Source organism: Chiroxiphia lanceolata, chromosome 6, assembly GCF_009829145.1.
Source record: "Chiroxiphia lanceolata isolate bChiLan1 chromosome 6, bChiLan1.pri, whole genome shotgun sequence".
Classification (NCBI taxonomy): Eukaryota; Metazoa; Chordata; class Aves; order Passeriformes; family Pipridae; genus Chiroxiphia; species Chiroxiphia lanceolata.
The window spans coordinates 27,480,950-27,506,993 of record NC_045642.1 but is presented as its reverse complement, the minus strand read 5'-3'; the positions used below and the strand labels follow the sequence as shown (position 1 = coordinate 27,506,993).

General features: G+C 38.4%; 1 protein-coding gene across 1 annotated transcript; it reads left to right on the top strand.

The window, feature by feature from the left end:
• The first annotated feature begins 391 nt into the window (after positions 1–391).
• PLA2G4F (phospholipase A2 group IVF) lies at positions 392–26,023 on the top strand. The gene is made up of 21 exons (XM_032689785.1): positions 392–603; positions 4,881–4,953; positions 6,482–6,618; positions 7,908–8,036; positions 9,509–9,549; positions 10,129–10,171; positions 11,345–11,411; positions 11,715–11,884; positions 13,921–14,034; positions 14,542–14,579; positions 15,495–15,630; positions 16,347–16,483; positions 17,561–17,783; positions 18,323–18,437; positions 19,665–19,802; positions 20,251–20,358; positions 21,279–21,473; positions 21,801–21,967; positions 23,027–23,213; positions 24,505–24,748; positions 24,879–26,023. The coding sequence occupies exons 1-20, from the start codon at positions 493–495 to the stop codon at positions 24,732–24,734; spliced, it is 2,559 nt and encodes an 852-aa protein (XP_032545676.1). The 5' UTR covers positions 392–492; the 3' UTR covers positions 24,735–24,748; positions 24,879–26,023.
• Positions 26,024–26,044: the final 21 nt, after the last annotated feature.

The following is a 26,044-nucleotide window of genomic DNA, read 5'->3' as shown; positions in this document are numbered from 1 at the left end:
TGGCCTCCCTGAAACCTCTCTGGACAGCTACAGTCAGTGACAAATTTGGCTTTGCTTCAGGCTGGTAAGATGGGAATTTATTTAAAAATACTCTGTTAGAGTATGCTGAAACTCTGAAAAGGGCTTAAAACAGTCAAAGTCATGGATCAGGTTGCTGGAACTCTCAAAGAAGATCTGAACTTGGGGTTTTGATGTTGTGGCTTAATCACAAACAGTGCTTCCTCCTACCCAGAGCTTCCCTGTTTAGTGCTGCTTTGCTGCCCTTATCTTATACCAGTATTTGCAAAACCTGCTGACAAGGTTTTGAACTGGCTTGTTTGGCAAGTGCGGGCCACACCTCCGTTTCTCACAGCTGGAGTGCAGCCCGGTCCTGCGCAAAACTTCAGACCAGTCTGTAGCAAACAGCGCTTCACGGCCAGGCGTCCAGGGACTCTCCTTATTTTCTGGGTGTTCCTGTCAGATTTTCTGCAGAGACAAGAAGACATTTTTCCCATGTTCCATAAGGTGCTGCGGGGCCCGCTTCCACCCGGAGTGCTGCCTTTCCTGGCAGCTGTGCTTTTCCAAAGGAAGGAGAGGAAAGAGACTGGGTTTTATCACTGGCGGGTAAGACAAATCATAGTGCTGTCTTTGAGTTGGCTTTCCTTAGCCAATGTGTTCAGTAGTGACTTCCTGTTACTGCACGTGTGGAAAACCAGTTCTGTACTTCTACAGGAATTAAAAAGTTTGTTGTTATTTAAAATTTGCCCTGAACGATAATGCTAATAGAGATGCCAGGCTTTTATTAAATTTAGGGTCTGTGTGAGGAAATGCAGAGCAGGTCTGTGTTTCCTTAGTTTTTGGGGAACACAAGCTGATGCCAAGTACTTTTTTAGAGGGAGAATACTGCACTTCTCGTTAGTAGAGACAAAACCATGCTTATGTGTTTTCTTACAAAATATCCTTGATTACAATTCTCTTCCTTTATGCTCTCTGTCTTATCCTACAGTGATTAATGGTCTTAAGTAGACAAATATTAATAATGATGTGAGTCCCTGTTCAAATGCAGTGCACCACAACAGTTAAGGTGGTCTTGATGTGTTTGTCCTTTGACTGGTGTGAAATCATTTTATTGTGTAACATGGTCTGACCAATAACCTCAATTTTGAATTACATTAAATGTTTGTGAAGGAGCCTTTGACTAGGAGATCTGATCTGTAATCTGATCACCTGTGTTGTGTTGCTCTCACACTAATCCCTCAATATACAATTTAAAATTGAAGATGACCATTAACTGTCACAAAATGACTGCTGCTTGTATGCCTTTCTCTACTTCTGCTTGCTGTATGATAAAAAATTTTCTGCTTGACTTTTAATGTTGTTGTTTAGTACTTGGGAAATCAGGCTAGAAGAGGCTAGTGTTAGCCTCCATTAACCTGCAAACCACTGAATGTTATATTTCCCCTTAAGTGCTTACTATACAAATAAAATTTTAAAAACTTAACACTACTTAGTGAAGTTGGGCTGGCTGGTAGGAAGAGATTTTGTATTGTCTAATTGATAGCAGTTGAGCAGGAGGTGAGGCAGCAGATCATCCTTTTGGCTTGTGAGTTTTAACATGATCAGATCTCTTTAATTTCCAGGTTTAGCTTTACTTTCACACTTCTAAAGGCAAACAACAATAAACTGAGAGTGACCCCAGTGTTTGTCAGTAACTGTTGTGTTACTGAGCTGCTAGCACTCCTTGTAACCTGACTAACTATAAATCTTGCCTGCCAAAAGACCATGGTTCTTAAGGCTGCATCTGTAAGCCTCCATTCATGACTGCAGATGCACACTCTTGGGGGGAGGAGGGGAAGCTGCAAAGAGCGCCTAGGAAAGCCAGGTATTTGCTTTTGAGTTTAAAAGCGACTTGTGACACCTTGGCCACAAGGAAGGGAATAATGGGCAGCATGTTTACTTGGGAGCAGGAACAAGATATGGGAGAAGGTGCTCCATTGGTATACTGACATTTCTTTGAGCTACCTGATTTTCCCAGTAACTGTGAACACAAAATATGTATTTTTATTTGCTATGACAGCATTTTTATAATGCAACTGGCATGCACTGACAGATGTGGAGTGGATCCCAACACTTCCATCTCACTGAATAAAGACAGTTATTTCCGGGTCCTGTAGCTGGGATGACTAGTTTTTACAGTTGCTTGCTGCTGCATCAGCACCTTCAGTTTAGATGAAAGGTACTGACAATGTTAGCGAAGTTAAGTATGCGAAAATTCAGTCTTTGTACCTCATTTTAGGATTTAAAGGTTGGGTTTTTTTTGCTTCAGATGGACTCTCCTAAGCTCTGGAAAAGCAGTGATTCTGAAAAATCATAGACTGCAAAGTAGAAATTAGTGGCTTGCATCAGACACATATATTGGTATGCTGTCACATATACTGGTATAGGCAGAACTGTTATCTGTATTTGTTCTCTGTTTCCCATACAGATTTCCTACCTGCCTTTTCCTTGATCATTCAGATAGACCATATCTGATACTCCATGCTTCATTACTCTGCAAGCTCACCTGGCAACATGCTATGACCTTGCTATGCCTTGGCTAAAAGATAAGTACAAAAGGCATATGAGAAGGTTCTGGCATAATTGATAGCACAGGCTTGGGAGCACAGTGAAATGTCAGTTGGGTTCTAGGCCCTTAAATTATGATCTGGGTGTGGAAAATGTATCCTCAGCTGTGTAATGACTGGCTGTAAATCAAAGGTTGTTAGAGACCTTTGGAAAGGACTTTTTTTTGAGCATGTAACTACATTTTGACAGATGGTATACATAAAAGAGACATAGGCTATCTTCAGGGTGTTCTGAGCTTCCTCTGCTAATAGTGTGTGAATTTCAGGTGATAGCCAGGCTACGTGAGTGAGATGGCTTTCACAGCTGTGGGAGTGTGATTTTGAGCTTCATTTCTCAAAAAACTAGCGAGAGTTGCAGCACTTTAGGAAGTTGTGGGAATGACACACAATCTTGAATTTCTCTGTGTAATGCATTCCTCAACTTGCTGAGGTAGAAAGGAGGTTAGGCTTTGCCTGAGAAAGTAGTGTCGATGACTGAATAAAAGTGATTAGGAAAGGTTTAAAAAGAAGAAAACTAGCATCTCAAGGGTGAAGGCTCATGGTGAAATTAGATGTAAAGGCGTGTCTTGTTCTCAGAAACAAATAAAGGAATAAGTATCTTCAACATGTCAGTGCTGAAAATGAGTCCTTTAATAATAGTATAATTGGGGTTTATTTGTCCAAATTTAATTTGGTACCTGCATATGTGATATATTAGATGATGCGTGTAATTTTTACTCTTCACTTGTTGGTCAGGGTGGATGGTACCAGCTTAGTACAAAGATATTCAGTATACTATGTATGCTTTGGTTTTATTGTGTTGTTCAAACCCTGTTTTGCAAAAGCTGGCAAGTACATCCATGTGATTAAATGAGGAAAACTTACCATGCATGACTGCTTAACAAACATAGTATAGTGCCATTTATCAGATAAGGAATATTCAAGAAGAGTTTAACAGTTCAAGGTTCACTGGCTTCCTTGAGATTCCTGTTAGTGATATGTGGTATGTAGTGATATGTATGTATTTATATAATATTTCATAGAATTATAGAATGATTTGGGTTGGAAGGGACCTTGAAGATTATCTAGTTCCAACCACCCTGTCATGAGCAAAGGGTACCTTTCACTAGACAGGTGCTCAGAACTCCGTCCAAACTGGCCTTGAGCACTTCCAGGAGTGCGTCATCCACAACTTCTCTGAGAAATCTGTTTCAGTGCCTCATTTGTCAGTCTGCAGCATTTTTTTTGTAAGTGAAGATCCTGTTGAATTCAGTTGTAGATGAATACTTAGCGTAACTGAAGTTAAACTCTCGTCTCAAGCCAACCATGTAGGAAATTATGAATGTAAGCTATTGACCACTTGTGAAAAGCATTTTGAAAATGTGATTTAAGAATAGAAAAAGTTCCTAGCTGGCCAGGATTGTGTCATAATTGATGAAGATGAGGCAGAATCCCATTCTGTTCCTGAACCCTACACAATTATTTCTGTACAGTCTCTGTACTAAGTCACCCCATGCTGTTTCTCTTGTCTTCTCCGCCCTCCACCCACTTTTCCTTCATAATCTTCTAGAATCCAGTCAGGCTTTTTTTCCCACTTCACATGCTGGCAGTTAGATACTAATATTACTTTCCAAAAATAGTCTCCCAGAAGCTTTCAAGAGCACGGATTACATTTTGATCTATGTTGGTAAAGTCACATGTATGTTTAGAGTGCTGAGATCAGTAACAGTCCAGAATGAAAAGGAATTTAAGTTTTGTCTTTTCTTGCTCAAACTGCCATGAAGTATGTGTTCCTGCAAGAAAGTGTTGGTTTTTTTCTCCCTGTAAACAGCATATGCCTTCTATGTCTTGAGACCATGCTGTTAAGATTCTTGCCATGTCTGCTTTTACTCAAGCGTGCATGTGCCCTTGGCAAGTAGTCTTAAACTAGTCGAGTCATGATCATAATTATTTCAACAGCTTCAGTATCTGTTTATCGTCCAGTAAGAATGTACTAAGGAAGCAATTAAAAATTGATCTATAATTAGAGGAAACCCTAAATAAGGGATTTATTTTCTGAAGTCTATGAGGAGTTACTTTAAGATATCACTTGTGCTGCTGAAAGGGAATTGAGTTTCCTTCTGGTCTCTTTTGGTCTTCCTCCAGGACACTGAAAGTGCTGCAGAGATTCCCAACTGACTCATTAGTAGTTTATTTTGGGCTGGCTAGTCTGATCTGTTTCTCTGGACTTATTCTAGTGTGTTTATAGAACAGGCATTGCAATTGAGTTAAATACTTAGCTTGTTCCTTTCTTTTCAGTGGGAAAAGCACCCTTACTACAACCTAACAGTGAAAGTCCTCCGAGCCAGAAACATCAAGGGTACAGATCTGTGTAAGTATTTAGTCAAGGTATTATGAAAACAGGTTGGTTGGTCAGTGCATACCTCTAACACAGGCAGCATTGTTAAGGGAGCTTCTTACTTACACATACTGTATTGCCTTTATGTCTGAACAAAGCTTCTCTTGTAAAGCATTATGTATACTTTAAAATCTTGATGTGAGCCAAGCTGCAGATTAAGCATGCTACTTTGCAGAACAAGATCAACTCCTGCTAATGTTTTTCTTCCCTGCTCCTACACCTGTCCTACTGTGAGCTATTCTGTATTCCTTTCTCTGGATTCAGCCCTCTGGTCATGGCAAGTTTCACCCTTGCTCCTGCTAAACAGTCTTCATGAACCTGGAAATAGAAATCTTCAGTTCTAGCTTCCAAATGTTTATTTTCTCAGCTGTAGTAGTGCTTTATTTCATGTACCTGCTATTTGCCATTGAAGCCTTTAAGGAAGTAGGTGGTTGACTGATTCCAAGACAAGCTGCTTTTTATCTGTTCCTGTTTTTGATAACATGGTATATATTTCCTTCCATTTACACATCTAAGTAAAGACCTCAGGAATGTTTGAGGCATTTGGATCTTTAAAACTCATTTGAGATTTAATTACTTCAGATTTAATCCAGTAAGGTAGTCTGCCTTAAGTTTATATCTGGCATCCAGCACTGAACTACTTGGAATGCTAAATAACTGTTCAAGGAATGGAAAACCCTCCTGAGAGGCTGAGGGATAGATTCACACTGTGAAGAGTTCTTTTTCATGGCCTATCTGTTCAGCTGGAGTGAAGAACTGTTCCCATACTTGCATTGAAGAAGGGACCCTAACTGGAAGAAAGAAGAGCTCAAAGACAATCAGTTATTTTCAGGGAATGGAAACAGACAGCTCAGCTCCTGGCCAGACTAAATGAAGGTGTAGCAGTGGTGGATGTTGTCTACTTGGACTTTAGTCAGGCTTTTGATGCTGTCTCCTATAAGATTCTCATAGAGAAACTGATGAAGTATGGGCTGGATGAGCAGACAGGGAGCTGGACTGAAAACTCAGAGGGTGGTGATCAGTGGTAAAAAAACTGGAGTATCTCTCATATGAGGAAAAGCTGAAAGATCTGGGACTACTTAGTGACACAGTGGAGGATTCAGGGTGATATCATTGATATGTACAAGTATTTAAAAGGAAGGTGTTAAGAGGATGGAGCCAGGCTTTTTCAGTGGTACCCAGTGACAAGACAAGAGACAATGAGCCTGGTATCAACAGTAATCATTTTTCAAAATTTGATCTTCCTCATTTAAAATAGTAGTTTCTTTTATTAAGGGCTTTACGATTTGGATGAACCAGAAAAAAAGAAATATAGGTACCTAATATTCAATTTGCTACCGTTTGAGAACATGTACTTCATTAAAGGCTTTTGCTGTAGAAGTCCAGTCTTAAATTTGCACTTTTCTATGATGCAATGAGATCTAGAAAATTAGGAGTTTATGGGAAAAGTTATGTTTGATTAAAGTCATTCTGACGTCTGTCTCTGCTCTCTCTGCTGTAGTGTCCAAGGCAGACTGCTATGTGGAACTAAAGCTGCCCACTGCATCTCCCATAGTCTCCCAAACTCAGGTTGTTGACAATTCTGATAACCCAGAATGGAATGAAACTTTCCAGTATCGGATCCATAGTGCTGTCAAGGTAAGGAGTGCACTTTGTGGAGCTGGTTGGACTACTTGTGTTTGTATACTGGCTTGCTTTTGATACTTCATTCAAACCAACCCTCAAAACCCGTGTTGCTTGGAAGGTGTCAGTTGCCTTCAGTGGTACAAAAAGCTGTACTATGCATGTCCAGTGATAACCACAGCAGTTTGTAACTGCACTCTCGTGTAAATTGCAGCTAGAATGTTCCATGAACATCCTTGTGATGCAACTCAGGAAGGGAAATTTACGGCACTGCCTGGTAAAGTTCAAGAAAATTTCATGATAAAACAAGTTTCTATTTGATGTTTGCTTCTACTTTCACAGTGTAGCTGTCTGAATGAGGATAATGGGAACCAAATTTCTACTCACTGCCACTAGTTCGTGCAGTCAAGTTTTACCATCAGTTTCTATGATGAAGAAAACCAAAAGTCAGACTCTTGAATAGGGACAGTACATCTGTCTGCTGTCTGTGCAGGACCTAGTAGAGTATTGAACAAAGTCTTCAGATTGTCAGCATTCATTCTCAAAGTAGCCATTAATGGTAGAGAGAAGGAAACTGTACTTTAGAAGGTCAGTTTTAGTATGATACTATTGCTTTGAATAACATCCTAGGCTTTGGAATAAGGTGCTTATTAACAAGAAACTATCCCCCTCACTGGAGTACCTTTCCACAATGGTTGGTGACAAATGTGGAATGCTAATTGGCTTAAATGGTAAGAAAATTGAAAACTAAGCTTTAATGTTTAGCTTTTCTTCCCCTGCAGACTTATGAGGCCTCAGTCTGGTTACTGCTGCGAGACTATACCAACACAATTTTACCTTTAGTAAAATGTAACTTGAAAACTAGTTGCTGCAGTGCCATTTTTTTTGGATGCCATATGCACTCATTGTGTCTATTTCAGTTAGTTTTTCTTGAATTTACCAGCTCTGAGACAGTGCCAAGCAGGAAGTGATCAGTCCCTTTAACATCCCGGACGGAATCGTGCTAGAAGAGCGGAAATTGCTATTGCTTCCTCAGGCAAATCTGTGCCTGAAGTGGGTGGAAAGTACTGTCACATGCATTCAACTGGAACCTCTCTCTAGTTGGGAAGCTCAGAAAATATTTTAGCTACATGTTGTCAACTAGGAGCTTTTTTTTCTTAACTATGCTGTAAGCCCTGCTGAAAATAGTGAATTTTCTTCAGGAATGGGAAAGGTATTGATTAATGCAGAGTGTCTGTTGTATACAGATACCCAGGAAGTGTTTGTCCTTTGATCTTAGGCTGTTTGTTTCTGTTTGGTTTTAGAACATTCTGGAGTTGACACTCTATGATAAGGATGTCCTTGTCAGTGATGAGCTCACGTCTATTGTCTTCGATGTAGGGGGCATGAAGCTGGGTCGGCCCCTGCTGCGCACTTTCAAGTTGAACCCTGAGGTTAGTCCCTGGCTCAAATGTGAATAACTGCAGCTCATCATTACAGATATCTGGCAGTATGTGCTGGTTGACTTGTCTGTGTTGTAGAAGCTAGAAGGGAAAAATGAATCAACAGGTGATGTCAGCATATGTGGTTTTACTATCAACTGGGATGTTTCTAAAATCCCTAGTGATTTTATGTGTTTTCCACAGCCTTTGGCATGCCCCAGCTAAATAAAACTTGAGCTTACTGCTCTCATTCTGAAGATGTTAAAACATCTTCATTTAAAGGGAATTGATTTTTCATGAGAGGAACATAAACTGGTTTTAAAATGAAAGACATTTGCAGTCAGTAATCATTATGGGGACTATAGACTGTGTTATTTGGTTTGGCATCATCAGTTGGCGGAAAAGAAGTTTATTGCTGCAAAGGTTAGCTCGATATCTAATAAGTCTGAAGTCTAAGAAAAGCTTATTTTCTCTGAACTATGTTCAGTACCTTAAACCTCTGCTTTATGTGGGTGATGTGTGTATCAGCTACTCTCAAATCCTGTGCACCTGTTTATGGACTTACAACAAGACAGCCTGTTTTACATAGATAAAGCCACATCACCAATCTGATCTATTTTGTAAATACTACAAACACATTTGTACAACAGATCAGGATTAAAGGTGAGCTAATGATGTGTTTTCTTGAGAAACTGGGCTTCAATACTGTTGGTGTGGTCAGAAGAAAGCTAACTGGTATGCAGTTCTCAGGGAGACATTGGGCAGTGGCACAGGCACTCCAAATGATTTGTCATCATGGAAAGAAGCTTAGTAACTCCCTTGTTCCCACTAACTCTACCAATTTGCTAAATGCTTAAGTCATCTTGATCCATAATTATGGATCTGAAAATTCCAACTTTAGTAAAGAAAAGTACCCAAGTTGGCCTCTACTTGGTTATTTTAAAAGCTGCATTATGTCTGGTATCAAATATTTACTATATGCTATGGTAGGAGAAAAGATGGCTGGATCAAAGTCTGTAGAAGACAAATACAGCAATGACCTAAGAGTGCAAGCTCCTGAAATGATAATAATAATTGGGAGGTAGCACAAAACCTCCTGTAGAAGGTGTTTGCAGAGATGGCGCTGCAGTGGGACCTGAGCCAGAGGAGGGTTTTCTTCTCATAGCAGAATAATGGATCTGAGAGCCAACTCTCACTTGTGTGCGCTTGTGTCTTCAAACATAGATGTGTCTGGTCATATAGGATATGTCCAGGAGGAGAGGAATGTTTAAAGAACAATAAGAATAACTAAAACCATAAATTTAAACATTTCAAAATTTAACTGGAACTTTTATAAAAGCCATTACTTTAACAGGAGGTTACTAAGTATGTAACGGGAGGTTACTAAGTATGTAACAGGAAGAAAGCTTAATCTCTTGGAAAAATGTCTCATAATTATATATTCAAGATAAAGGGTCACCAGTGTCCAACTTTTGTTTTCAAAGGCTAATGAAGAACTGGATGTAGAGTTTTACTTGGAGAAATGGTGAGTCTTATCTGAAGAGCTGAATGAAATTGAGCTCTGAAAATATGTTGTCTTTGTCACTTTTTCTGTGCAGAGACAGTCTTGCCCATAGAAAGGCTAATACTTTATAGTTCCCCGTGGTGTTTGAGTTGATTCATTAAAGGTTGACCACGAATATCCTTAATGCTCCAGTCATCAAAACTTTTGGGGTACCAAAAAAGAAATAAATTTTGCGACTCCATGAGAAGTAAATGAAGACTTTGTGGATGAACACTTAGGACTGGAAAACTTTCACAGTTCACCATGTGAAATACACAAATGAGTATTTAATCTATCTGATAGCCTATCTAAGCTCAGCTTTTCTCTAAGTTATCACAATAACTGAGGTGGGGAGATCTTATATCATGTGCTTATAGTTGCAGACAATTTTTATTTCCCAACCTCCATTGTTCTGTGAAGGGATATATGTTTGATGTTTGCACAGATATCCCCCAGTGAGGGCCTTTTTACCCCATTGCTTATCCAGGCAGTTAGTTTGCAAAGTAGGATGAAGCAAATTAGAAACAGAACTCATTTATGTTAAATCTCTTGCTTTCTCAGCTCAGATGTCCCTACAGAGGTATTGACCAATGGAGTCCTTGTGGTGAGTACATGGAAGTCAGAATCATATATATTGTGATTTACTCCAGAAGATAAGTTTTCAGGAGAAAGAACTGTTGAGTGTTCCACTCCTGCTTCCAGATAACTCCTATTCTCTCCAGCATCTGCCTTTCTTTTTTCAATTTGTTGATTTAAAAATATTCCTCAATTTTTAAAACTTGATAATAACTCGCAGAAAGGTGTGGCTTGGTTTTTGTTGTTGGGTTTGGGGTTTTTTTTTCCAGTAGGGCTGCTATAAAAAATGTAAACAAAAAATGTCTTTATGAGGCAAGTGAGTCTTGAAGATGGTGTTGTGTTTTCCAGCCTAGATGCTGGCCAGGTATAGTCCCTCTTCTAATTTTAACACATATTACTTCAAAGCTTTTATCAATGCCATTACTAAGTAGGTGTTGCCTCCCAGTTCTCTTGGGTGAATCAATCTAAGAAAATCAGTGTGTTATACATTAAAAATAAAGGTATTACTACCTCTTTTCTCCCTCCAAAGAAAAGGGACTCGTGTCATGTTTTTTGTAAGGAGAAAAGGACAATGGTTGAAATGTAGAGTTTTAACTTTTTTTTCCTGAAAAATCGGTGGCACTTAACAGCGCAGTTCTGCAAACTATTTCACAGGAGAGAAGCTTTAGTGTTCCAATTTGCCTTAGCAAATTAGTCTTACATTTAGGCAGTGGAGTAGTTTCTTTTAGGGCAATTGTGGCCTACTAAGTATCTTGTCTACTGTCCTAGAGGGGTGATGATTGAATGGTGTGAGAGACTAAATTTTATGAGGACATGGACAAACTGGGAGAGAAAGTCATGGAAGAATTTATGAAGTGCTTGCTTCTGGACAGGTTCTGAATAGGTACTCACACATGCATTAAAAAAAGGTGAAAAAACAGAAAAACCCCAGGTGTTGACAGCTTGTAACTATGAAGTACTGGTTGCAAAAAGCTCCAGTAACTGCAATAAGGAGAGTGGTTTTGATTTTGAAACAAGAACAAATAATCCTGTCCTAGTGAAACAAAACTTGGTCTTTATTTGAAATAACAAAACAATCCTTAGTGTTTTTTTTTGACAGCTTGCATCTGTAAACCTACGCCTCATATAGTAGGTGGATTAAACTTCAACAAAGAAGTGAACTAAAAATTGTATAACCAGAACTGGTTTCTTTTTTACATAGGTTCATCCTTGCTTGTCTCTACAAGGCACTGTTAACAAAGTGGAAAACACAAAAGAGAAACAGCAAGGTAGGGCTGCCTGTAGAGTTGAAGTCAGCACTACTTATCAACATATTTATTCCTTGGGAGAGAAGGGAGACTTGATTCTCTGTCTATACAGTGCATTTTAATTTACTGACTACAAAATTTACTTTTTAAATCAATTTTGCTTTTATTTTTAATACTTAACAATATAGGGTCACTTCTACTGAGTACCACACAATAGAGTTTTTGCTTGTGTTTTCATAGTCTCAGCTACACTTAACAAGTACTTGATTTTCAACATTTATTTAAATGGCTCCTGTGGTCTAAACTTTTTTTTCTAATGCACAGGGTGCTGTGAAATTAAGTTGTCTGTCCCAGGGGCATATCAAAAGCAGTTGAGTATTCCTTGGACACCAGATAATGAGAAGCAATATGGAACCTCATTTGTTTTTCATGTGGATAAAGAAATGTGTCCAGAACTGCAAGTGCAGCTGGAGCAAACCATATCTGTTCTACAGGTAAGCATCCATGCTGATTACTACAAAATTTACAACCCACTTTTGAGTAAATCCACTCCGAAACTGGTGACTTTATTTCCATGAAAATGTCCTTAAATATAAATTGAATGGCCTTGATTTGATCATAAGAGGGCCAGAGACTTCTTCAGATGTTCAGGGATGTCAGTTTTTGGTTTTTATTCAGGTACCTGTGGATGTCAAAAACTTGCATTAAAGGAAGTCTCTTATGAAGTAAAATATTTGTGTGATGCTGGGGACCAACTATTAAAAAGGCTACTAGTCACTTCCAGATGTACCTTCTGGATGCAACTTTGTCATATTGTAACTGCTCAGACCAAAATTTTCTGGGCTAGAAGCTTGCCTTGAATGAATGTATTTTTTTCTGGGCATGTATTAGGAATTTATGGGCAGAGATTTAAGTTTTTATCTATCATTGTTTTGTACACAGTACTATTTTTTTTGTTTTAAAATGTCAGACTGCATTGTGTCTTTGGCATTGCATAAGGAGGTGAAATTGTCTTAAAAATATACACTCCCCAACAATTTAAAATTTCTTCAAACTCAGGGATTAAAGAAATTTAACTCTGTGCATGCTTGCTGCATGAAGATACTCTATAGGAAGTCCTTTCTATTAGAAACTTGTAAATCAGTTGCCACTTGTAAAGGTTTATTTAGCTTTGTCTATTACTTTGCAGTCTGTACAAGTACCCATGCAGTGTGTGCATCCTATTGGAGTGACTGAATATTCATTGTGATGACTGTTGCCACCAAAAATGAGAGCAAGGAAACTCTTTATTCTATGATGTTTTTCATGCCACAAGCAGTTGGGCAGCATGATTGCAAATGGTGATCTTGACTACTCTAGAGGCAACTATGGAGAAGAGGACACAAGAAAGTATATGGAAGAATAGGTTTGACATGGGGTTGTTTAGGCAGCAGACATGAGCTGAAGAGAGAGACCTGGACTAAAGTAGTCAAAGACTCAGAGCCGGGCAAGCAAAAACACAGTAGAAGTCAACCATGGAGATTGGAGCAGGTGGTAAACCTCAGCCCAACCACCTTGGTTAGCAGAACATACTCCTTCAATGGCTGGCCTAGAGCATGAAAGTCTGACCTTTCTTCTCTTATCAGAGATAGGAGAGTGCCAGGAACGTGGTAGAGTTGCTTACCCTGTACCTAAATGCATGTTATTTTCCCTGTTAGGAGGAGGAGGCTAGTGAACTTAGTTGGACATTGGACTCAGGACAGCTGTTATTGGTCAGAAAACATCTGTGAAATCTATGAGTAGTTCCTTGTCTGACTTCAGTTCTTGGTGTGAGAAGGGTGACAACCTGTTGTTCCTTCAAGATACTGTCTCTTCCCAAGGGTTGAGCCCTGTGGTGGATGTATGGGCTCCATCCCACCTGGTAGGCTGTGTAGGTTTCAGTGTGACCCTCTGATATGAGGTTTTTTTAGTATATGTCTTTTAAAGTTAGGAATCTGCACACAGCTCAGTATTGAGAGCTTGTCACTTGCTACATGGGACAAAGCTCAAGGATTTCCTGGCAAACTTTAATTTTCTCTGCTTTTAAAATTGATTAGGTTTTTTAAATTACATGCTATTATCTTGTCCCTAGGGCAACTATCTTATTGCTTATTTTGTAGTATTTTTTATGTATGTCTCATGCTGTTGCTTTGTTGGTATCTTTTCCAAATCCTACTTTGAAGACAGATTGCAAGAACACAACTATTTTTGGGGAAAGTTTTGTACTTGAAGGTGAAGATTTTTTGCTTGTGGCAGACAGGTATATTAAAGAAAGCAAAGAACAACAAACATATAAACCCCCCTAAACAAACCAAAACCAAAAAACCCCATTTAAATGAAAGAAATATCCTGACAAAGATCTGTCAAGCAGAAAGCAGGATGCTCTTGAAAAGCCTTAGACTTTTGAGAAAGATTTAGCTATAGTGATATTAAGTTTGCTGTTTTGACATATGAAAGTCATACCTTTAACTTTTTTTCTGTGGAGCTCAATTAAGATTTTGGTTTTTATTAGGATGGCGTGAACCCTGATGTTGAAAAGCATACTACAGTTCTGGGATTGGGAACTCTACCAGTTAATTCCCTTCCTATTGGAGAAAAAGTTGATAGAATCATTTCTTTGGGAGAGGTAATGTCAATATTTTGCATTTGTTTTAGCATACATGGGATAACTTTTTCCTCCAATGCCTTCAGGCATTTGGAAAGTTAGGCTACACGTGATTCTCAGGAGTGCTGTTTTCTTGGATATCTAGAATGAAATAATGAGATTACTCAGTGAAGTTCTTCTAAAAATGTTTTCACAGTGGGGTCTTGCAAAGTAAGTATGAAGTTCATCACTTTCTAGAGCAAAAAAGTCTGTCAGAGTGTGAAAGAAAATTATGAGAGGAGGAGAAAAGCAAGACACTTGCAGAAGAAATAATTTCTTTCACGCTGCTTTCTGAGTATGTTTTTGCTTTGTGCGGAGACTATTGAAAATGTCTGAAATAGGTGCAAGGGTGTTCCAGAGATGTCATTTTATGAGTGAGAGTACTGTTCTGGTTAGTATCTGGTGACTCTGTTGATGTCATAACCTCTGTTTAGTAGTTCCACCTGTATAATTGCTATCAATTGTAAGATGTGTTTTCTCTTTTCACAGGAACAAAGTTTGGATATGAGTTTGAAAACTGAAGAGAGGTGAGTGGGAATCTCAGAGTCCTTTAAAAATGAGGAAGTGCCTTTATTCTCATAGTAAAGGAACTGAGTGACTCTCCTCAATGTTCTGGTGACATCTCTTCACTGATCTTTTGGGGTAGAATAAAAGAAAATATCTTTGATTATTTTTCTTCTTAAAGCTCTGAGTCTTCAATTTCCAAATACTGTCTATTGTGCTGGTGTCAGTACTGCTGAGAGCTGTACAAATTTTGTGTTCCTAATACTTAAATGTAAAATAGCTGATGATGTAAATATTAAGTAGTTTTGTTAGGTACAGATACTTCCCAAAATATATTCAGTCCTGTACTGACAAATAGGAAAGGACACCTCTGTGTGTGAAGAGCCTGAACTATAAAATAGATGTAGGGTGCAAGAAAGGAGTAAAAAGGAAAGAATAACTGAAACCCAAGCAGTTGGTTAGTAAGTTGATAAGGTCATTTAATATACAGTCATCTGAAGATTCTGCTCCCCTTTTATGGGGGCAATTGCAGTTGCCCCCTTCTGCCTCTTAAGTTCAGAAACTTCTGTTTTAAAATTGCTTTTCCCCTCATTTCACCACTCATGTCAATACAGTGATGTCAGTTGCTCCTTATACAATCTTCTTCACCTACTGTGAATATTTTCTTCCTCTGTGAAATTCCTGAAGCTTAATCTGAATACTGTTTGATGCAAATTTTGAATTTAAACACTAAGGGAGAAATACAGTGTGGAGAAGTTTCATTTTTCATTCCAAAAGCTGTTGTACAAAATAACTGGTATATATACTAAAATTTCATCTAATAGTTTGATCCAGTAATTCAGATCAGCACTCAGATTTTGTGTTCACAAAAATTTCTTTTCGCGCAAATTACAAATCCTCCAAAATCTGGGTGTGTTTTTGCTTGACTTCTATTTCAGCACTTGGGATCTTGATATACGTCTGGGTTTCGACCTCTGTAAAGAGGAGAGAGAATTTTTGGACAAAAGGAAGAAAGTAGTTTCTGAGGCACTGAGAAAGAGTCTTCACTTAAAAGAATCCCCTCCAAAAGATGAGGTATTGAGCACGGTGCTGTAGTGAGATTGATAAAATCCTTTATGCTTGGTTGATAATTAGACGGTGTAAGAATCCTTGCCTATAACAGAAAACATGTTTTACATTCACTGTGGTGTGAGATAAGTCCCTGGTATGTTTTAATTTTGAAGTCTCAAATGTTGTTATATTTCTTAAATTTTGAGGGATGTGTGTGTGTGTGTGTTTTGGAATGCAAAACATTGAAATTTCAGAATGTATGCACTTTTTTGTTGAACTCTTGTGTCTTGGGTTTTAGGCTTGAAACTGTGATGGGAAAGTCTGTTTCAGAATGTTTAAATTAAAGCTCAAACCACAGGAATAGCTTCCTAACTGCTTATTTGAGGACACTGTTATGTCTGCATAGGCCATGGCCTGATGCCTTGCTTGGTGGTGTTTGGCTGCTGTTATAAGAATAGTTGCCTTTTTTGTGCTTATACATATATTGTATGAAAGTAAATGTGTGATAGTATACATAACAGTTTCAGTAAGTGACTGTCCCTGACTGACCCTGCTGTTTTATAGTAACCAGTATATTTCAATTACAAAACAGGGAAAGGAGTTCTACTTGAAATCAAACCTAAAATCACTTGAAAAGTAAATAGAAATATTGATTTTTGTATTTTTTTTTTTTTTTTAAATTTGAGTGAGACTTGAATGAGATTAGTCTGTGGTTTGACTCCTGAGTTTGCTGTCTGCAGGTTCCAGTCATAGCAGTACTGGGGTCTGGAGGTGGGATGAGAGCACTGACGTCGTTCTATGGCAGTCTTGCTGGGCTTCAGCAGCTGGGCCTTTTGGATGCTGCAATATATCTGTGTGGGATTTCTGGCTCTACTTGGTAAGCTGTATGCAGTGTTGGCTCCAGAAACTTAGTGTTGATGCAAAATAAAACCAAAATTACATTTGTACCATCTGTAGTCAGACAGCAAAGTCTAATATTTTATCAGTTTTCATCTGTAAGACTCTTGAAGAGTTTAAGAGATTCATTATCATGTCCAACCCATGCAGCTGCTGGTTAAATTTATGAATCTGCTGCTTGTGCAAGTCTGACAGTTGAATATTAGAATGTATTACATCAATAAAACTGCTCAGGGCACTGACTTAAAAAACCCTCCTCCCTTCTCTACTCTTGCCAAGAAGATAACTGACGTGGTGCAAGTCACTGGAAACGTGTCCACATGGGCCACTATGTCATCACCTTCCAAAACAGTGTAAGTGGTTGAAGAGAGGCACAGCACTGTTTTGCCTTTTGGTGGACTGAAGCAATGTGCTGAAATGTTAGACATGGCTAGAATGTTTCAGTATCTCAGTTCTTGAAGTCTGTGATGAAGTCATCCCTTTTAAGTACAAGTTGTTTTTGTGAAATGATTTCACTGAGGAGTTGTGCAACCTGACAGTGTAACCCTCCCTTCCAGACCTTTGTGTGTTAAATTAACTCCTGTGTACCTGGTTCTCTTCCACTGACCTTGTGATCTGACCGTCCCCTTTTGACTCAGAGACCCTTCCAAACAAATGTAGCCAATGGTCCAAACTAGTTTTTTCTTTAATCACACCTCTGTTCCGCTGAAGGCTATGGCCTCTGTTGCTGCATGCAGTAGCACCCTTGCTGTCAGCCAGTCTATCATAGTTGTTATGGTCTGGAGTTAACTCAGGTTTATGAACTGGTTTATGTGTGCCTGCATATGATGCTTGGAACATCCTTGGAAGGCAAGTTATCAATTGGGATGAAGTTGTCCTGCAGGTGTCAGGGTGTCCAGCACATTTTAGAATTCAAAGAACCTTTATTTATGGACTCTCTACTCTTCATGATGTTTTGTCTTTCAACTAGACTTCTCAAGCACTAATTATAACTAGCTAAAAGTATTCTTTACATAAGGATCTTTGTTACTGATGACATTAATATAAGCATTTTCAGGTGTTTATCGACACTGTATCAAGACCCCAACTGGTCACAGAAAGACCTTCAAGATGCAATCAGAAGAGCTCAGAGTGCTGTGTCCAGCAGCAAAGCAGGGGCGTTTTCCCCAGAACGACTGAAATACTATTTCCAGGAGCTGAATGCAATGGAGAATAGTGGACGGAAAGTTTCCTTTACAGATTTGTGGGGCCTTATTGTGGAATTTTTCCTACAGCAGAAGGTAAAAGGGTTTATGTTTGGATGTGTACTGCTTTTTGTCTTCTGGGTGGGAGCTCTACATACCCACGTGTTTTATTTCAAGAAACCAATTACTCTCCACCTTTGTGAGCTGTTCTGGCATAGACAGCGTTGTGCAATAAACATAGTATCTTCTTTATTCAAGAATTTTCAAGTCATACAGATCAGTGCTATAGAAAAAAAAGCTGTGTTTTCTTGGAATGACTGTTATTAAATTAATAGCTTTTGTATTGGGCAGGTTAAACCTGAGAGAATGATATTAGTTTTGCAGAATGGCATTACTGTGCAATATTTTCTATGTAACTGAGACTGGAAATCAGAGGAATATTGAGTTCATTAATAACACTAGACATTCTAAGTATGCAACTGCAGAAATATTTTGGCCAAACTAACCATGTGTCTTGACAGTGGGACAAAAAGGGACTTTGAATTAGTAGTATTGTTAATCAGAAGTGCTAAGCAACAGTTTCCATGGGTACAGAGCTTGCCTAAGTGTGCTTCTCCTTCCCTGCTTGTGACCAGGAAGACCCATCAAAGCTGTCTGATCAGCAAGAAGCAGTGAAATGGGCCCAGAACCCTTACCCTATCTATGCAGCTGTCAATGTGAGACCCAATATGAGCAGTGGTGACTTTGCAGGTATATAGAAATTTATTTTTGTTTGCTAAAATCAATAAATTCCTTTCACCTATCCAGGTAGTGAGCAGCTGACAAAAGGAAATGTGGCTCAAGCAGCAGTTGGTAGTGCAAGAGGCAACAGGATACTGATTGGCAGAATGTTATCATCCTGATAGCAAATGTCTTCATCATGGCTAAAATGGAGAAATGAGATTCAACATTGTTGACCACTCCACATGTTTTACTAGAAACTGCCTGAAATTTTCAGGAGCTGAGAAGATTCCTATAATACATGTCTATGTCTGAATCAGAGAATTAGAGTCCTTACTAATTAAGTGACCACTTTCATTTAAAGTCTCAGATAAATAAATAATTTTTGTAGGATGTAAAATGATGGATTGGCCACCTTGTAGTTTGCATCATCAAAATTATGGATTTTAGAAGCTTGAGTTCTTACAGTAAAAAATGGAAGGCCAGTCCTTCACTGAAACTTTAAACGTGATGCAACAAGTGGGGATAGATACAGGAGACACAATCACAAATATTTATGTCCATCTGTGTACCTCTAGGGGACTTTTTTCTTTGTTGATTTTATTCTGGAGGAGTTTGAATTAATTTGATGTCATATGAATTTGTGAATGAATTTAATTTGATCAAACCTGCCAGAGTTCAAGAAGCATTTGGGTAATGCTTTCAGACACATACTGTGTTTTTTTGGATTGTTCTGTGCAGGGCCAGGAGTTGGACTTGACGATCTTTCTGATTACCTTTCAGCTATTTGTAGAAATCTTTCAGGCACAAGGGGACATTTTGATAGGCAGACAATGAAGACTGACTCTGTGGGCCAATCGAGTTTTCAACTTAGTACTGTAGTAGTTTCTGAGAGATGGTATGCAGTGTGAAGAAAAGCTGAGAAAAATGAAGTAACTTCCGTTTGGGATGGAAAAGGGAGCCATCAAAATGGTTTAAAGTAAAAGTAAAATAGGCAGCTTGTTTCTCTAGTGGCAAACTCAAGATGGAGCAAGATGGGATGAAAGCCTGTACAAGAGTTTTTGTTAATAATAGATGATTTTTTTTTTTATTAATAATAGATAGAGGCTTACTGAGAAGAGAGGCAGGGAAATCCATAGTAATCATGAAAAGTGGAGGGAAACTCCCTTCTGTCTCCCTTGTGTGAACAATACCAGATAAATATTTTTGCTTATGTTTCTTCTGAGATGAGTAAATATCCTGCTGACTTGTTCTTAGAATGGTGTGAGTTTACTCCCTATGAAGTTGGATTTCGCAAATACGGAGCTTTTGTCAGAACAGAGGACTTTGACAGTGAGTTCTTCATGGGACGACTTATCCAGAAACATCCAGAACCCAGGATTTGTTTTCTACAAGGTATGATATTATGGTAATGATTCAAATGAGGAGATGGAAAGGAACCGTGCTGCTTTCAGGACTCATGAGCTTAAGTCCATGCCTTTTTGTCCCTTGCTAAAGAACTTGAAGTAAAAAATGTCAAGTCTTTCTCAAGTTTTAGGTATTGGTTCATAATATTACAGTCTGATGTCCTGAGTCTACAGGATGACTCTATTATGAGCTGCCTGTCAAAAATGTCTGCTGTAGGTCTTCCCCTACTGTCTTTTCGGTGTTTTTCTCTAGGAAAAATTTCCACGTTATATTTTTACATCAGAATTTGTTACGTGATTAACTCAAACATCAGCTGTTAAAATAGTAGGGATCAAGTGACAGCCTTCTCCCATGACAAATGGCAATGGAATTATAGACCTTTTGGTTACACTATGTAAAATCTTTTGAGTACTAAATTCTTCCACGTCTCCTGCAGGAATGTGGGGCAGTGCTTTTGCAGCAAGCTTGGATGACATCTGCCTGAAGGTGGTTGGTATAGGACTGAGCTTTCTAGATTCTTTCAAAGATGTTATAAAAGTTGTAGGTAAGAGCATGCATGAAAACAGCTGGATTTTTCAAAAGATTGCTGGTTTTAGAATAATCGCAATAATATGACTCAAAAATGTGCTGTGTGTAGTTTTCAAGAGTTAGCAGTAAGGATGGATTTAGACAGATCTCTCTTTTACCGTGTGTTATTCCCTTTGTTCACACATAAAGTGAAGAGCGGAATTACATTTTCTTTAATACACTTTCCTTTCCTTCTTTTAAAAAAAATTTGTATCTGACTTTGACTATAAATTTGGACGAGTTCTGGGAGCTGTCTTAAACACATATTGCAGTGCAGGAGTTGTAATTGTGAGAAGAGGAAGAATAGAAGCTGGACTGCTAAGCAGGAGGTGGAAAAAAGGCTTTCAGTTTCCCCCTTGTCCTGCTTTTTGTAATTTTTGATAAGCTGTTTGTGTATTTATGCACTGATCTCCATTTATACATTGCCCCCCAGACAGTGAAAAGGAAGTGTTTTAAAGGCTGAAAGTTATTCCTGTGCATAGTTATAGCCTTATAGTAACTAGTGGAAGAAGAGATCTTTTCTTCTCTGCCTTTGCAGCCCTAGTTGGCCCCCCACCCCACCCTTTTTGCTGTTGTGTAACTATAAATGCTACTGTGTGTGCTTGACTGATGTTGTCTTATGTGACAGAAATTGTTGTCACTTGGTAACAAAGGTTTCTTTGTTTGAAATTAATATGGGCAATGATTTATGAGTAATGCTATATCCATTAAACAGGGCATGTAAATCGTCCAACTATGGCATATGCAGCTCATTTACATTTCATAACAGTACTCTTATTGGAGGAGAAATTCAGCCCTAGGACAGCTGGTTAAATATTCTAGAAACAGGTCTGATTGAAATATTGGACCTGGACAAGCATTTTGTTTGTGTTCTGCATCCTTCTGTGACTTCTGCAGATGACTGCCGAAGATTCCATTTCCGAGACCCAGCACGACTGAAGACTCGCTTGGTTATACCTGGGGGCCCCTTGCTACAAATTTTTCAGGATTTCTTCAAGTCCCGGGTCACATGTGGAGAAACCTTCAACTTCATGAAGGGATTGTATCTTCATAAAGATTATGTTAACATCAAGAAATTTGTGACTTGGAGAGGTAAATGAGTCTGTTTGTGTTTGGGATATTAAATAATATGTTAATACTTTGTCAACATCACAGAACATAAGTGAGCTTGACTTTGTTCTGCTGAAGTCAGAGAGTATACCCCTTCTTACCCCATAGCAAAAAATTTGATCCACTGTGTTTGTTCTGTCATATAAGACAAGCTCATCATAAGACTTCACAGGTCAATCTCAGATGAAGGTGCATGCTGGAATGTCTTTTTTCTTCTTATAACACTAGCATAAACTTTGTTTGTTGCTTTTACTGTGAGGTGTGTAATGAACCAATATAGTTACTTGCGTTACTTGGAGTATCTTACAGGTACTCATCTGGATGCATTTCCCAACCAGCTGACCCCCATGGAAGAGAACTTATATTTAGTGGATGGTGGCTTTTCTATCAACTCTCCCTTTCCTTTGGTACTTCAGCCAGAGAGGGATGTGGATGTTATCTTGTCATTCAATTTTTCCTGGGAAGCTCCATTTGAGGTGAGAGATGTAGCAGAACATCGTTACATGAACATAAAAGCACAGAATCATATTCAAAATGACAACAGATCAGTTGATGTTGAATACACACTCTAATTAACAAATAAATTAAAATAAATCCTTATGTCTTTCATGGAATCATAGAATAACCTGGGTTAGAAGGGACCTTAAAGATCATCTAGCTCCAACCCATTTGCCATGGGCAGGGACATCTTCCACTGGACCAGGCTGCTTAAAGCCCCATCCAGCCTGGTCTTGAACACCAGGGATGGTGAGTCCACAACCTTTCTGGGCAACCTGTTCCAGTACCTCACCACCCTCTGAGTAAAGAATTTCTTCCTAATATCTAAACCTACACCCTTTCAGTCTAAAGCCATTCCCCCTTGTCCTATCATTACATGCCTTTATGAAAAGTCCCTCTCCAACCTTCTTGTAAGCCCCCTTTTGTACTGGAAGGTGCTATAAGATCTTCTCAGAGCCTTCTCTTCTCCAGGCTGAACAGTCCCAACTCTCTCAGCCTGTCTTCATAGGAAAAGACATTTCAAGCATTATTTTTCTATGCTTTTTCCTATGAAGGTCATGAAGAGATAGAAAGTTGACAACTATAATAAGATTCAAAAATTTTCAGAAGCCTAAGTAGATTGTTACGTAAAATAAGAGTGTTTGTTTGGCTCATAAGATCCTTGTTACTTTGATATACACTTCTAAAGGAAAAGTGGTTATTGGTGATTTTCTTCATGCAAACAAGTTATTTTATGTATATAAAAGTGTTCATTTTTAAGTGCAGAAAAGTCAAGGTGAATAGATTTAGATACATAAAAAATTTCAGCTGCAACCTGTTGATGTTTGCTAGCAGTTCTCAATTCTGCTCTTCATTCTTCTATATCACCAGCCAGAGAAATTGTTTCTGCTGATTTGAAGCTGAGGTTCTGTCACATTTCCCCCCCCCCCCTTTTTTTTTTTGGTCGAAGTCTCTTTCCCTTTGAGAATTGTAGTTAGATGATCTTAGAGGTGTAGCTGGTATTCTGTTGCAATTATTTTTTTATTCTTTGACAACAGGTTTTAGAGCTGACTCAGAAATATTGTGAGGAACGTGACATTCCTTTTCCAAAAATCAAATTTAATGAGGAAGATGAAAAGAATCCAAAGGAGTGTTACGTGTTTGTGGATGATAATAATCCAAAGGCTCCAATTGTAGTCCATTTCCCATTAGTGAATGACACTTTCCAGAAATACAAGGCTCCAGGTAAAGGAACTATATCTTAAAGAGCTCTTGTAACAATCCTTTGGGTGTGCTGATGGGGAAAATTCAGTGTGCTCAGTGTTCCTCTTTTCATTCATCTTAGTATTACCCTGTAATTATTAAATTGTTATTTACCTTTAAGGCGGAATGAGTTTCCACTAGTTTTTTGGAAGGGAGAGTGGGAGAAGAGGCTGACAAAAAATAAAACCTAAGGACCAAAAGAATCAAAATTAGGCTAAATTTTTGCTTCTTTCTGAACCTTTCTGCTCTGATACTTGATTCTGTTACTTCTAGTTACTCTGAATATATAGGAAAGAACTAATAATCAAATTAAATAAGGAGTTCATTTGTTTATTGAATAAGAATAAACCACTAAGCAGCAACGTATTGGGGACCAATCTGTGTGTCAGATCATGTAACTCGTGTTAAGTGACCTGTGCCCCTGTAGTGTGAGATCAGGTGATAAATGATCCTTTCTTCATTTAATGTGATTCATATAGGCTGTAAAGTCTATCAGGCAAGAGTGCTGGGATGAAACATGGAGCTATTTACCTTTAAAAAGAGACAGGCAAAAATCAATGTCCTTTTTCTCCTATGAGGGAGAAAACAGCATCCTGAAGAAAACAATTGGAATACATAGAAAAGAACGTGCAGGACTGGTGCAGGCAAGGGGGATGTAAGGCACACTGTTAATGCTGTCTATATCAATACTATAATGATTTCCAGGCCCTGGCTGCATTTCCTCATCAAGATGAAGAGTTTCAAAGTGTTGGGCTTGAATGTGACTTGAGACTTTCATTTCTCTAACAGCAACAAGCAAAGTGTTATTAACAAACTACTTTAATGTTCACCTTTCGAAATGGTATTTAAATTTAAGTGGCAGGGTGCTAAAAAAACGAGTTACCATATTTTGAAGAGCTTATACTAACGTCCCAAAGGCAGTTGAACTCATGATGTGTCTTTTATTTTAGTGTAGAACAGTACTTCCAGGAAGAATTGAGCTTTATATTTCCTATTTTAAGCATGATTGTAGATGAACTAAACAATTTATCACAATGGAAATGTATTTTAGTACTGTATTTTGGAGCCTAGTGGAAAGAGGCTCCAAATAATAGCACTTTGCCTTCAGCTTCCAGATATTTTGGAAGGAACTGAAGTCTCTGCAGAGGAGCTTTGGGGAAAAAGTTAAGGTTCAATAGAATTATCTGTGATATACTCCAAGTGGAATTGAACTAAAAGGAGTCTACTGTGGCTGGTTTTTTTTTTTATGATTTTTTTTTCTTTCTTGTTGCAGGAGTTGAACGTGAGTCAGAAGAAGAGAAATCCTTTGGTGACTTCATCATTGAGTCAAAGGATTCTCCTTACCGTACACTAAATTTCACCTTTGAGCCATATGATTTCAGTAGGTTAGTGGAAGTGAATCGCTACAATGTTCTGAACAGCAAGGACACTCTCTTCAAAACCCTAAACTTGGCTCTGCAAAGGAGGAAGTTGAAGAAGGTCATCAGTAAGTCCAATACATGAGCAGCTTCCAGAGCTGAGGATACAGAGAGGCTGCAGTGTACAAAAGCCATGAGGTTCAAGACAGAATATTGAAAATGAATAGCTGGGAATTATCTTCTCGACAAGGGAGTAGTACATGTGACACTGAAAATTCATTCTGGATGATGTGCTCTGATGAAAACTCAAGGGATGTACCGTACAACATGGATGTTGCTTCCTTGTGTGGGGAAGAGTAAGGAATCATCTAGCCCAGTATCTCAATTTACAGTGGCTGATGCCAGATGATTAGGGAGGTCTATTCAAACAGTTCCAGCATCTGGAGAATAATCTTCCAAACTCCACTGAGTGATGCACCTCTTTTTGTCAAAGGTGTGTTAGTGTTTGGGAAACACTAATTTCTTCTGTACTTTTATCTCTCCTGCTTTTTGAATCTCCCTTCATGAACTTTTACAATTTACATCATCTTGCAAGTAATTCCACAGATACACACACACTGAGAGAGATGTGTCCTTTTGCTTTGAACTTGTTACTGGCTGATGCCTGCATACTTTCAAGACTGAACAGTGATTACTTGCTTTCTATTTTTGCCATTCATGATTTCAAAGATCTTTGTGATATTTCCTTCCTACCCTTCTCAGGGATTTTAATGACTTTTAGTCTACCAGAGCTTCAATATTGAGTACCTTATTTTCATAAACAATCTGTTTTTGAGGAAATAAATATTCACTTTTTTATGTTTAACAATTAAAACACATTGTGGGATTGTGTTGCTTCTTCCTACAGTTTGATCATCATGAGATGATGAAAGTGTGATGAAAGTACCATAAGTCTCATCTTTCTCTTTGTGTGTAAGAGGAAGGAAGGCTCCTTTGAAGGGTTTGAATTAGATATTTTCTGCCTTACACTTCAGTGTGCAGTTCAACCAGACCTTTGTTGGAGGAATTTGCGTGTCTATATATTTCAGGAACGTCAATAGTCAAAGTAGGCCCACCTTACAAATGTGAATGAATGAAACAATGTGCTGCAGTGCTGTGGGATGGAATTCACCTCACTTTGCATAAAGCTCAGAGAAAAGGACTGAATTATGCAGTTGGAAAATATGTGGTACAAAAATATGTAATACAAAACCATGACAAACAAGCATTGTTTACTTTTGTGGCTTTTACACTGAGTTGAATGTACTGATTCTGTATTTGAAAACTGGAGACAGAAAATTTGTCTTATGAAAGAATGTAAAGGCTTATAGATGAGGATGATTCTTGATATATTTTTTAATGTGTTTCTCTTTTAATAAATATTAGTTTTTCTCAGATGCTTTTCACAGTTTTTCT

What these genes read in the sequence shown, in the direction of transcription:
- PLA2G4F (XM_032689785.1), top strand. Translation starts at nt 493, where the DNA reads ATGTTCCATAAGGTGCTGCGGGGCCCGCTTCCACCCGGAGTGCTGCCT. An exon ending in GAGTTTTACTTGGAGAAATG is followed by an intron (nt 9,550 to 10,128) that starts GTGAGTCTTATC and finishes TTGCTTTCTCAG; the next exon opens with CTCAGATGTCCCTACAGAGG. An exon ending in CACAAAAGAGAAACAGCAAG is followed by an intron (nt 11,412 to 11,714) that starts GTAGGGCTGCCT and finishes TCTAATGCACAG; the next exon opens with GGTGCTGTGAAATTAAGTTG.